Consider the following 12,144-nt stretch of genomic DNA (forward strand, 5'->3'; position numbering starts at 1 on the left):
CACCACAAGGCATGCCGCCCGGAGTATATTTAAGAGCTGAATCAGCAGATGAATCGGCCGAATATGCTGCCAAACTGTTTGAGAAAGGTAAACCTAAAAGATTGAGTCCTAGAAATTTATATAGTTGGCTAAATAGTTACCAATACCGTTTTTTATTTATTCTATGTAATATATATAAATTGTATGTACTACTTTAAACTGGTTGACAAAAAAAGGAATGCAGTTTAAAACTAGTTTTTGCTATTGCTACATTGCTATTGTTTAAATGTTTGAGATGTTCTTTCATTGTTTTATCTAAAGTGTTGACTCACTGCCCCCATATTTCCTTTTCAGTATATTTAGTAAATTTCTTCTCCATCATGCCAGAAGGAAATCATAGCACCGTGACTGAATTCATCCTTACTGGATTCCCTGGACTTCATCCAGAGTACCACGGGCTTGTCTCAGCAGTATTGTTCTTAGTTTATGTCTTAACTTTGACAGGCAATGTTACCATTTTGTTATTATTTGCAACCAACCGCAGTCTCCATAAGCCAATGTATTATATCATTCTAAATCTGAGTATATGCGACATTCTTTTTAGCACAACCACTTTACCTAAGATTATCAGTAGGTATTGGTTTCAATCAGGGACCATTTCATTCACTGCTTGCTTTGTCCAAATGTACTTTGTTCACTATCTTGGCACAGTGAATTCCTTAATTCTCTTCCTGATGGCTTTCGATAGGTATGTGGCGGTCTGCTATCCTCTCAGATATCCCATTATTCTTAAAAACTCAACTATCCAAATTCTCAGTATTACAGCATGGATTATTGCCAAGGCAGCCCCTTTAATGTTAGTTATTAGGGCATACCCTCTCCCGTACTGTGCCTCAAACATAATCAACCACTGCTACTGTGATCATATTGGTATAACAATCCTGGCATGCACTGACAGAGCCCCGTATGGTTTTCCTGCTTTTGTGTTTGCCATGTTTGCCTTACTGGGACCTCTGGCATTTATAATGTTCTCTTATTGCTCTATAATTATAGTAGTACTTAAGATTCCAAATGTACAAGGTTGCATTAAAACTCTGTCCACTTGCAGTACTCAGCTGATTATAATTGCACTCTATTATTTACCCAGATGTTTTGTGTATTTGGCCAGCAATGTTGGCTTAGAATTTAGTGCAGATATGCGAGTAGTAATAATTATGCTGTATAGCCTCTTTCCCCCTATGATTAATCCACTTATATATTGTTTAAGAGCTAAAGACATGAGAGAAAGCTTGTGGAAGCAATTCAACAGATGCCTCATTCCACAAAAAGTACAAGTTTCATCCATTAGCAACTGATAAATAAGGCATTTATCAATGTTTTTCTATTCTGCATATTTAGCCTTCTCTATTTGGAAAAACACTGATTTGAGTCAACTTGAAAGCCAAAGCTGTCACATTGTTTACCATGTCATTTAAAAAAAACATCTTTAAACGGGTTTGCTAAACTGTCACGGTCTGGATTTGTGTGTCTTTTTTCCTGTTTTATTTTGAAGTCCCTGTCTCTTGTGTCCTCTGTTTCCCTGCACTTCCTTTCCCTGTGAATGTCTGCCCTGTCCCTGATTGCTTCCTCCTGTGTCTAACCACTTGCCCTGTGTGTTTGAACCCTGTTTGTCTCCTTCCCTGTGTCGGTTCGAACTGTTTTGTTCCTGGATGATCGCCCTTTGTACAGCCTGTTATTTTTGTGATTCCTCTTTCTGCACCAATGTCGGTGTTTGGGTCCTCTCTCTCTCTTTCTTTCTTTCTTTCTTTCTTTCTTTGGCTACAACTCCCTGACATAAACGTCTTCTCGCCTTTAACCCTATTTCTGTCAAAGAAGGTCAAAAGTGATTATACAGAGTGATGTAATATTTAAAATAAGGCGTATTTCTTTTGAGCATCCCCTAAAATGTTATAATTCTGACCTACATTTTATCTTGGATCTGTTGATCTCTCACATATCATACACATATTGTTGCCAGGCCAAACAACTAGAACAGTTGCCTGGAAGTGGGAGATAACAAACATTTACATTGTCATGTACACAAGAAATACCACCGGTCAAATAAATACTGCTTATCGAGTGTCTGTTCCACTATTCTATGGAGGTCATTGTTTTTTTCATATTCAGTTGAGATTTTAGAGACGTTTTCAGCTCATTTTATTTTACAGAGCAAGCACTTTGATTGCAGATGTTTGAACTAAATAGTATCACAATATTACTGTTGTATTGGAAGCAACATAAAGAATGTTTGGGTATCTGGAGGAGTCTGCTTTCATTTTCTTCTAACTAAAGTAACGTGGCAAAGTTTAAAACAATTTAATGATATGATTTTAATTTTTAAATATTTAAATATTGTACAAATGTTTCATTAAGGCCCAAACAAATGAAGACAACCTCAGTCATGGGGTTAGGAAGAGTAGCAACAAAATAAGAACAGGTAAAAGGCAGGAGATGAGGCCGTAAGGCGGGCAGGTCACAAGCGGACAACTAAGAGGCAAAAGAGGAAAACCATACATCAATTTTGACAAACTGTCAAAGGAACACAGGAACCAGACCGCTATATCTAATAAGTGAATTAAGGAAGTGAGAACAGGTGAGCAGATGAATGATGAAGTCTGGTTAAAAAAAAGCCTACGGGCATCTGAGTCAGGAAATGGCCATTCATGATATTGAGGAAGTGAGAATGTGCCTGATTTGGTTTTCAGAGGCAGAATGTCCCAAATGTAAACAATAATACATTTAAATAAACAGCACCACTGAAGGTCAACTGATCAAACACTGTGCTTCGATTCATGTCACCTCACATATGGAAAAGGTTTCTCTTGAACACGATTCAAAACATGTGGATGGCCAGTTAACTGTTGTGCATCACCTATATGTTCGGTGTCTCGCATCCATCAGTGGATGGCAGACAAATTATTTTTTCATGTTCTTGTTGTTTGAATGTGATCAGGATTTGGGAGCAGATCATTTGTGAAAAATCTAACATTTGTTTCTGTCTCACCAATTGCATCAACAATTGAATTTGGATTTTCAATTCCTTTATTGCAAGTTGTTATTTTGTGTCATCAAATAATGTTAAGTCTAAAATATTCCTGTGCAGTGTCGGCAAATGAATGATGTAATGCTGGTGTGGCCAAACATGTCGTTACGTCATTCACTAAGAAGCATACAGTATATACTCTGCTAGAAAGATCTCTGTTTGGAGTGGGATGCAACTTGAAGTGTCAAAGACAACAGCTTGATCATAAAGACTACCTTCTAGATAATGCAATAACTAATTACAGTCTTACCAATGTCTTATGAGAGAGAATTTCTCCCAACATTTTAAGACCTGAATTATAATGATTAATACAAACATAACAGTAATCAAAGATTTCATAATACTTGGATTTCCAGGACTTGACCAAAGATATTATGGACCTCTCTCAACTCTTCTTTTCTTCATCTACTTGGTAATTCTAGTTGGAAATATTTTTATTCTAATTATTGTTGGTGTTGAGAAGCAGCTTTATAAGCCAACATATCTGATCTTCTGCCATCTGGCAATGAATGATTTGTTATTCGGGACAGTGACCTTACCAAAAATGATATCCAGATACTGGTGGGATAACAAGATCATTTCTTTTGATGGCTGCTTCACTCAGATGTATTTTGTTCATTCCTTAGGAGCAATTCATTCTCTCCTTCTGCTGATTATGGCCCTTGATCGTTTTATTGCAGTGTGTTTTCCTTTTAAATATCCTGTTCTAATTACAAACAACATTGTTTCAATGGCTTGTGGGTTTTCGTGGATTGGGACTTTTCTTAGGATGATGGCAATCGTTTTTCATTCTCTGACTTTGACTTATTGTAATTCTAACATCATTGTGCAATGCTATTGTGATCACATTTCAATTACAAACCTGGCTTGTAGTGGAGATGTAACATATGTTAAGGCTGTTGCTGTCAGTCTTGCAATGTTTAGTCTGTTGCTTCCACTTTCCTTTGTAATCTTTTCCTATATTTCCATCTTTGTAGTGGTTTTAAAAAGAACAGACCAGGAGGGGCGATACAAAACCTTATCAACTTGTACACCACAGTTGTTGATTTCTTGCCTGTATTACCTGCCAAGATGTTTTGTTTATCTAGCTCATGCTACTGGGTTTTCTTTTAGTTTGGACATCCGCATTTTATTGATATTGTTGTATAGTCTTCTTCCTTGTGCTGTTAATCCAATAATATATTGCTTCAAAACCAAACATATCAAAGATATTCTGATGAAGAGATTGAAAAGATCCATAGTTGGAGTGAAATGAAATAAAAGTGAATTGACAGTGTCACAATGCAAGAACAGTTGTTATATCTTATTGTACTTTATTATTTTGAGCTATAGATGTAAAATCAAGCCAACTGAGATGTGTTATAATTTACACCTCGAGGATTTTGGCATGTGAGCCAGTTTCAAATGTAACAATCAGTGCATTCTCCCTCCTAACTCTATTTTGTTTATTTAACCAAGGTCACAGTCTTTCTCCAACCTCAACCAGGAGCTTTGAATTACATAACTCTAACCATAAAAAACAACATGAATATTTACACTGCCGTTCAGAAGTTTACAATCAGCTGCCACAAACGCTTGATTCGGTACAGTCAGATGGTCAACTCTCATTTTAAAACTTGGTAATAGTAAGAGAAGGTTACTGTAGGGAGAGCAGTATTGTAATTGAATCATGGATTATCAGATGAAAATAGTATGGACTGAGAAATTACAGTTTAAATAATGAATCTAATAGATTTTTGATCAAATTAAACATTTATGGTTCAATAACATTCTCACTTGAGCATTTCTGCACTGGAGAAAAAGTTAAGAATAGCTGAAGGAAAAATTGGGACAAAAGTATGCCATGCAACACTGTTTTAATATTGAATTACTATAATTTTGAGGCTAAAAATATATATTTGTATGACTGTAAGTAATATATTTGAATTAACTAATTAATTATTGCTTACATTCTTATTATTGAGGGAAAGAAGTAGAATGTCAGTATCATTCTTTTTTACAGCATACTGTATATATTAATTGTTTGTATGTTCATCATTGCATTTATTAATCTAATTTATTTTATTAATACTGACTAGCTTAATCTAAGCTTTTAAAAAAGTAGACAATTAGATGTTTTGTGTTCCTCAGTTTTTACTTGTTGGTAATAGAAAACAACAAACAAACACATTGCTCCAAGATTAACATGATGCTCCTTTGAGGATATGTAAGAGCACACTTAATAAATGTCTGACTGGCATCTCGTAATTGTAATGTGATCTTGGATATTACCTCCAAGTCACAGCTGTACTCAAGACAGGAGAGCATCGGAGTCATTAGATACACTTTTTGGAATTATTTGTTCAAATATAGTGGATCATTTTTAATAGTAGGGTTCAGCTATCTCTTTTGAATTATATGGTGTATTGGTAGTGTATCCTGCATTTAAATTCACAAAAGGTCAAATCAGTGCATGTTTTGTTTATGGTTTATTATTGTAAACTTAAAATTATGATTGCCCATTTTACAGGTATGAGAAGCTTCTTCATCCTTGGTTTTCCTGGACTTTCTCCCACATATTATGGACCTGTGTGAGCTCTGCTCTTTTTCTTCTATCTTGCTATTGCAATAGGAAACTGCTTTATTTTAACATTTGTTGTTAATGAGAGGTCCCTGCAAAAAGCCACATATCTGGTCTTTTGTCACCTGGCACTGAATGACTTAACCTTCGGCACTCTGACTCTCCCAAAGATCATATCAAAATATGAGTGCTTTACACAGATGTTCTTTGTTCATTATTTAGGATCAGTAACTTCTTTTATCTTGTTGGTAATGGCTCTCGATCGCTTTATCGCAATATGTATTCCACTGCGTTATCATGTACTAATCACAAACAACATCATATCTGTGCTCTGTGGGTTTGCTTGGTTCATCCCTCTGCCTTTGATGATAGCCATTGTACTCCATGCCCTCACTTTACCTTTTTGTAAATCAAATGTCATTGCTCAGTGCTACTGTGACCACATTTCTATAACGAGCCAGGCATGTGGGGAGAATGTTCAAATTTTACAGGTCACTACTTTCTGCATGGCCATGTTTTGTCTCTTGCTTCCTCTTGCATGTATCTTGTTTTCTTACATCTATATCATTGTGGTTATTTTGAAAATGTCCAATGCTGCAGGCCGCAAGAGAACCTTATCAACTTGTACCCCACAAATATTCATCACTTGCCTCTTTTACCTTCCCAGGTGTTTTGTTTATGTAGCTAATACTGTTGGGTTTTCTTTCAGTTTAGATGTGCGTATTTTAGTGGTATTGTTGTACAGTCTTATTCCTGCTGCTGTTAATCCTTTAATATATTGTTTCAAGACTCAAGATATCAAGCAGACTTTGATGAAGAAGATTAAAACAACTAGCATTGGAATAGAGATACAACTTTCATTCTTATAACATACCTCACACTGTAATAAAAATCAATGTGGTTCAACTTAAAAACATAAGTTCAATTGCTGCCTTAAACTTTCAAGTAGAGTCAAATTGGATTTACAATTTGCTACAACTTATGATTTTTAGTTGACTTTAGCTTTGGATTGCTCTATGTAAGTTCACATGACTGTATAGTACATGTTTATTCAACTTAACAATGCAAGTTCAAAAGATATATAACTTATTATCATGCATTCTGTTCACTTGTCCAAATAAGTAGTGTCAACTTAACAATGCAAGTTAAAAAGATATTTAACTTATCATCATGCATTCAACTTATACAATTGAGTTGTAATTGTATAACTTATCATGATAAGTTGAAGTAAATGACAAAAATACATTATCATGACTTATTGTTCAAATCCTTTTTTACAGTGCAGTCATCCAGTCTAAAGGTTTGACTTCCTTTGCAAGGAATGGGACAATTGAAACATGATTATTTTTATTAAAGCTTGGCATGACATATACATTCTATTATTTATGTGCATGTTTTTTACATTTTTTAATGTAAAGCCTGCAGTTCAGATGATAATGCTATCAGATGTAATTGTAACTGTACACATAGAAAGGATGTAATGAGCTAATAGAAATAAATAAAGTACATTTCCTGCAGTCCGAGGACTTCAGATACCACAGATAAAGTATTTTACCAACTCAAGGATGTATTTACCTCTCATGTTGGGTGATACAATGACTTTGCACTACACTAGCCACTAGAATGATGTAGTCTTCACCAACAGCAGTGCTATAGCAGTACATTGCACTTTGCCATGGTCAAAAGCCTGAAAACATGGCCAACCTCCACCAGTAAGGGATTGTTTAGTACCAGTTGTTTTTACTAGACGAGTAAGTGGTGAGTGGTGCTACTAATCAGCTAATTATTACTTCTCAAGCGTTTTCAAGACGCCAGTGTTTACATTTGACTAATTATACCGGATAACTAACATGCATGAACAAGAGTTCAGACTCTATGTCATGAATTTAAATACGTTCATAAGCTTAACTAAAGGCTAGATGACCATAAATGGCTACTGAAGGGTTACAGTGTGACAATTTGATTAGTTTATTAGTACATTATGAACTGAAATAATGGGGCCTTCAGGCAATACCTTCATCATTACCTCAATCTAGTGTTCATTTATATTATTAAATTAAATGTGCTCAAATGTCAGTCCTCATCTGTGATGAAATGGGGATGAGATGTGGAGTTGACTCGGTTGCTGGTCAGAAGCTCATCTGCTGCAAGTCCATCGTCGATCTTGCCGATAAACAGTCGACTGTTTTCACAAGTCATAAAGTGCTACACGACCAACAAACCTCATAAGCAGGCCAACATTAGTCTATATGAAAGAAAAATACTACAGACCTCAATGGCACTTGTATCTTTCAAAAAGCCCAAACGATATAAAGAAGGAGTTATGCTGCTGAAAAAACTCAACAAAGCAATGTCAGCAACAAATGAACAGTATTTTTTATGTATTGCTCCAATTGTTATCAAATGTCGAAGCAATAAACCTGCCAGATCAAAACACAATGAAACACACACACACAAAAAAGGACATGAAATCCTTCCAGAGGTACTTCTCAGTATAAAAAATGTGGACTCATCTAACCATTATTATCACTGCATAGCTAATATTTCACGTGTTAGTATTACCCCTCACTGGAGAAAATAAAACACAGGCGTCAAATCTTCCACAGAGGTTTTAGCCCGTTCTACCTGTAAATCTGGTGAGGTACTACATACTGTAGCGACCCTGGGTCAGGAAAGCTATGAGACGTTATCTTGTTTATTGTCGTTTATTCTGGGACAGTACACAGGCTACTGTGGGCGTGTAATGTCCTGATTCAACAGTCAACCCCGTTAAACATGCTACTCCGTCTGCTCCAGGTCATAGACTACTCTCAACAGCAAGTAACACAAACAACAACATCCCCCTTCACTCGCTCTGCCAATCCCAAGCACAGTCATGTGTACCACCCACCCCCATAGGTAGGATGATTGACAGGTTTCACAGCTACATAGAGGTCATGAGACCTTTACTGACCTCCTGAACTCAGTAATTTCCATAACCACTCTTCTTATCTAGAATAACTTCTTCCTGTAAACGCAATAACACTTAAAACATAACAGGTTAACATTACATCACTCAGTCCGCTACACTACCCTCCCACCACAAGTCCCTCGCCCCCGAGGAGGCAAACAAAGTCTCTCAGGGGGCCTCCGGTTCCTCTGAGGCTGCTGTCAGCCCTGAGGAAAGGGGTTGAGGGGACTCTGGGGCAAAGGGCCGGGGATGTGAAGGAAGGAGCTGGCCCAGGGACAGCAAGTCCAGTCTGTGAAGGGGCGGCCGAGAAGCTGGGGTCATTGGGAAGGTTTAGGGGGGTAGTCCAAGCAGAGTCCAAGGTTCCCCATGTCCCAAGCTTGTGTCCTGGTGGTGCCAGCCTGTCTCTGTGTAGGACGACTTTCCTTTCTCGCGGTGGCAGCTGGACCCTGTACACCACCTCTCTCCAAGTCTCTCCAGTACTCGGCAGGATCCCACCCATTCACTATCCAGCTTTGGGCACCTGTCCTTCTTCCTCTACGCCGACGGGCTATACACCCAGACCAACTCCTCGACTTCAAATTGTCGTCCTCTGGTGTGCACATTGTAGTTCTTCTTTTGCCTTGCCACTGCGCAGCTGGTTCCTGGCAAACTCGTGGGCAGATTCCAAGTGGTCCTGGAGTTTTCTAGCATAGTCGAGCCCCGGGGGATCCACAGGGGCGTCGGGAGGTTTCCCCACTATCATCTCAGCTAGCGTTCGGATTTCTCTGCCGAGCATGAGAAGGGCAGGAGAGCAGGAGAAGTGGAGTCCTGCACAGCAGACCTGTAAGCCATCAGCACAAGAGGTACACGATCATCCCAGTCACGTTGGTGCTTAGCTGTTACTATGGCCAGCTGCTGTGCCAGTGTGTGGTTAAATCTCTCGACCAGTCCATTGCTCTGTGGATGGAGGGTGTATTGCAGGTCTTGTGGGAGCCCAGCATGTCACACATGGCAGCAAAGACACAGGACTCAAAGTTCCCGCTCTGATCTGTGTGGATGACTTCAGAGGCCCCAAATCTGCTGAACATCCCCCACCAGGGCGTCCACAATCGTCACCGCCTCCTGGTCTGGCAGGCAGTAAGCTTCGGTCCGCTTAGTAAAATAGTCCATGGCAGTGAGGATGTAGTCCGTAACCTACTGGCGTGCCCTCCGGTCCCACTGCAGCACATTTAACATCAGTTTGCAGCTGCTTCTCACAGTAGCTGCAGCCATCATCCAGCGCTGCAAGGGCGGCGTGACAGTGCGCCTGCGTTTCCGTGGTGAGCCCCGGGTCTGTGGACCACAGTGAAATCATATGCCTGTAGCTCCTCAATCCAGCGTGCCAGCTGGCTTTCTGGCTCTCTGAAAGACATGAGCCACTGTAAGGCAGAGTGGTTGGTCCTGACTGTGAAGTGGAGGCCCCCAAGGAAATATTTTAAATGTCGGATGCACTACCATTGGTACTTTATTTTAGATTATTTTTCCGTGGAATTGGGCTAGTAGTTAAGAGGTTAAGAAATATTTAAGAGTTAGTGTGATATTTACATGAAACGTGGTCGTCTTGACATGGGTTTTAAACATTTAAGCATCATCACTAGATACATCTTCTAGCTGCTCTGAATATATGAAAATCAGTTGCACTGCCCGGTCAAAGTCCAAACTAAAACATATAATTTACTTTAATTAACATTTCAAATCAATTTTGATGTATCAAAATCATTTAAATAAAGTAACAGACGAAATATTTAAAATCTTTCCACCTTACTCATTCACAACACCAAATGGCCATCAAATAATCTCCTCTTTGTCACTTTGAATATCATTGGTATCACGGGGGTCAGTGGGTAGACATGCTATTTCCTCAAATACAGGAGCATAGCTGCTGAAAGGTAGTTGCATATTATTTAAGATATGTTCCCATTGCTCAAACATACTGGAGGCAGCACTCTCAGCTTCATGCTGACCTGCAGCAGAATGACAGGTGTGTCTGAAGCTGCACGCTGACAGGGATGACTGGTCTTGTATATATTTCCTGGCGCTAATGAGAGAAAACTGTCCACACTCAGACTCTGAGCAGGTGAATGTGCTGTCTGTTTCACTTTCAGATGAGGCACCGATCATCGTGGTGGCAGGTTCAGGCCATGCTCGAGGTGCGATTGTTTGTTCCCGTGGAGTGTTTATTTGACTAATTTCTTCAAAAGTGAGGCATTGTACAGGTTCCAGGAACTCTGGTTGTAGGAACTTCTTACTGTAACAAGTCTGTGTTTTCTGGGAGTGCTCTGCATCGTTCTTAGTCGACAACTGCTTGTTTAGGAAAGCCACATCTTGAGGTTCCGGAGGACCTTTTGGCCTCTCTTCACTGAAGCGTTCTTTCCTAAACCCTGCTAACAGCATCCTCAAATCTCCCCACCGTTTAGGATAAGCTTTCACACACTTTGTGTCGTACAGGTGGTTGCGCCAGCTGCGCTTCAGTGAGGCAGTGTCTGAGTGAGGTGCACTAGAGATGCTGGCAATTTCATAATACTCCAGCTCACTGTTTGACACCGGCTGAACACTTGATAGACTGGCGTCACCGTAAAACTCCACCCTAAACCTCTGCTGACCAGCACTCATTGGGTCATGCTGTTTCTCTTTTTCTGCACACGCAGCATCAGTGAGTGATCTGTTGTCATCGAAGCGAAACACTACATTGTCTGTCCCTTGCTCGGTTTTCTTTGGCGAGCTATCACTCTGACACTTTGCGTTCTTACGGCTCACTCTGTAAAGGGCAACACACAATCCTATAATCACCAGGATGGAGATCAGAGGAAGAATCACAGCTATGAGCCACAGAGGCACACTGCCCTGTATCCCAGAGCATTGACTCTCTAGTGGAGAGATGCAGATATCACAGGCGTGGTCAGAAACGTTATGTAAACAGATGCAGGACCTGTTCTGCACGGCAGGTCCACACTCACTCCAGCGGTTTTGACAGTGTGCAGAGAGACAACGTCTATCGGCTGTGTCCTCCTCAGAACACGACGGCGAGGGGAGGCAGACACCTGGAGAGCCGCAGCTCGACTGGACAAGAGTCGAGCTCGGCCAGACGTCCATCATCACACTCTGTCCGCTGACAGGCAGAGTGTGACTGCTCATATTGAAATACTGCACACAGCCAGTGAACCCTGCCATAAAAAGAATGATGTTAAACATGGTTTATTTGTTACTAAAAAAGGATTAAAAAAGAAAGAGAAAAAAGTGTGAGTTGATCATTTCATCTTAGTTTAGATATACAGGTTGTATGTAGCGAGCGTGGGTATATTTACCTAACTGTTGGAGGGTTGAATCACCTGTCAGAGCAGCACCAAATATAATCTTTTCCACACGAACCGGAGTGAGGTCCATACCGCGGCCGGTGATGTTCAAGACGGATTTACTATCCAGAAGCAGAAATGTGTTCTGTCCGCTGCTGAACAAGGAGAGGACATGCCAAAACCCATCGGCCACGGGGGAGTCCACAGTGAACTCTGACAGGTGTTCTGACAGTGTGTCTTTGGAAATGTACACAAGCTTTCT

General features: G+C 39.8%; 2 protein-coding genes and 1 pseudogene across 2 annotated transcripts; all 3 read left to right on the forward strand.

Annotated features, from left to right (window-relative positions):
- Nucleotides 1-359: 359 nt before the first annotated feature.
- LOC117741568 (olfactory receptor 2AT4-like) lies at nt 360-1,334 on the forward strand. Its single transcript, XM_034548678.1, has one exon. The coding sequence runs from the start codon at nt 360-362 to the stop codon at nt 1,332-1,334; it is 975 nt and encodes a 324-aa protein (XP_034404569.1).
- A 2,028-nt stretch (nt 1,335-3,362) lies between these two features.
- Nucleotides 3,363-4,316, forward strand: LOC117741567 (olfactory receptor 52E8-like). The gene has a single exon (XM_034548677.1). It carries the CDS (start codon nt 3,363-3,365, stop codon nt 4,314-4,316), a length of 954 nt encoding a protein of 317 aa, XP_034404568.1.
- A 1,235-nt stretch (nt 4,317-5,551) lies between these two features.
- On the forward strand, nt 5,552-6,490 carry LOC117741787 (annotated as a pseudogene).
- The last annotated feature ends 5,654 nt before the right edge of the window (nt 6,491-12,144 follow it).

Source organism: Cyclopterus lumpus, chromosome 13 (genome assembly GCF_009769545.1).
Source record: "Cyclopterus lumpus isolate fCycLum1 chromosome 13, fCycLum1.pri, whole genome shotgun sequence".
Taxonomy (NCBI): Eukaryota; Metazoa; Chordata; class Actinopteri; order Perciformes; family Cyclopteridae; genus Cyclopterus; species Cyclopterus lumpus.

What these genes read in the sequence shown, in the direction of transcription:
- LOC117741567 (XM_034548677.1), top strand. Translation starts at nt 3,363, where the DNA reads ATGATTAATACAAACATAACAGTAATCAAAGATTTCATAATACTTGGA.
- LOC117741568 (XM_034548678.1), top strand. Translation starts at nt 360, where the DNA reads ATGCCAGAAGGAAATCATAGCACCGTGACTGAATTCATCCTTACTGGA.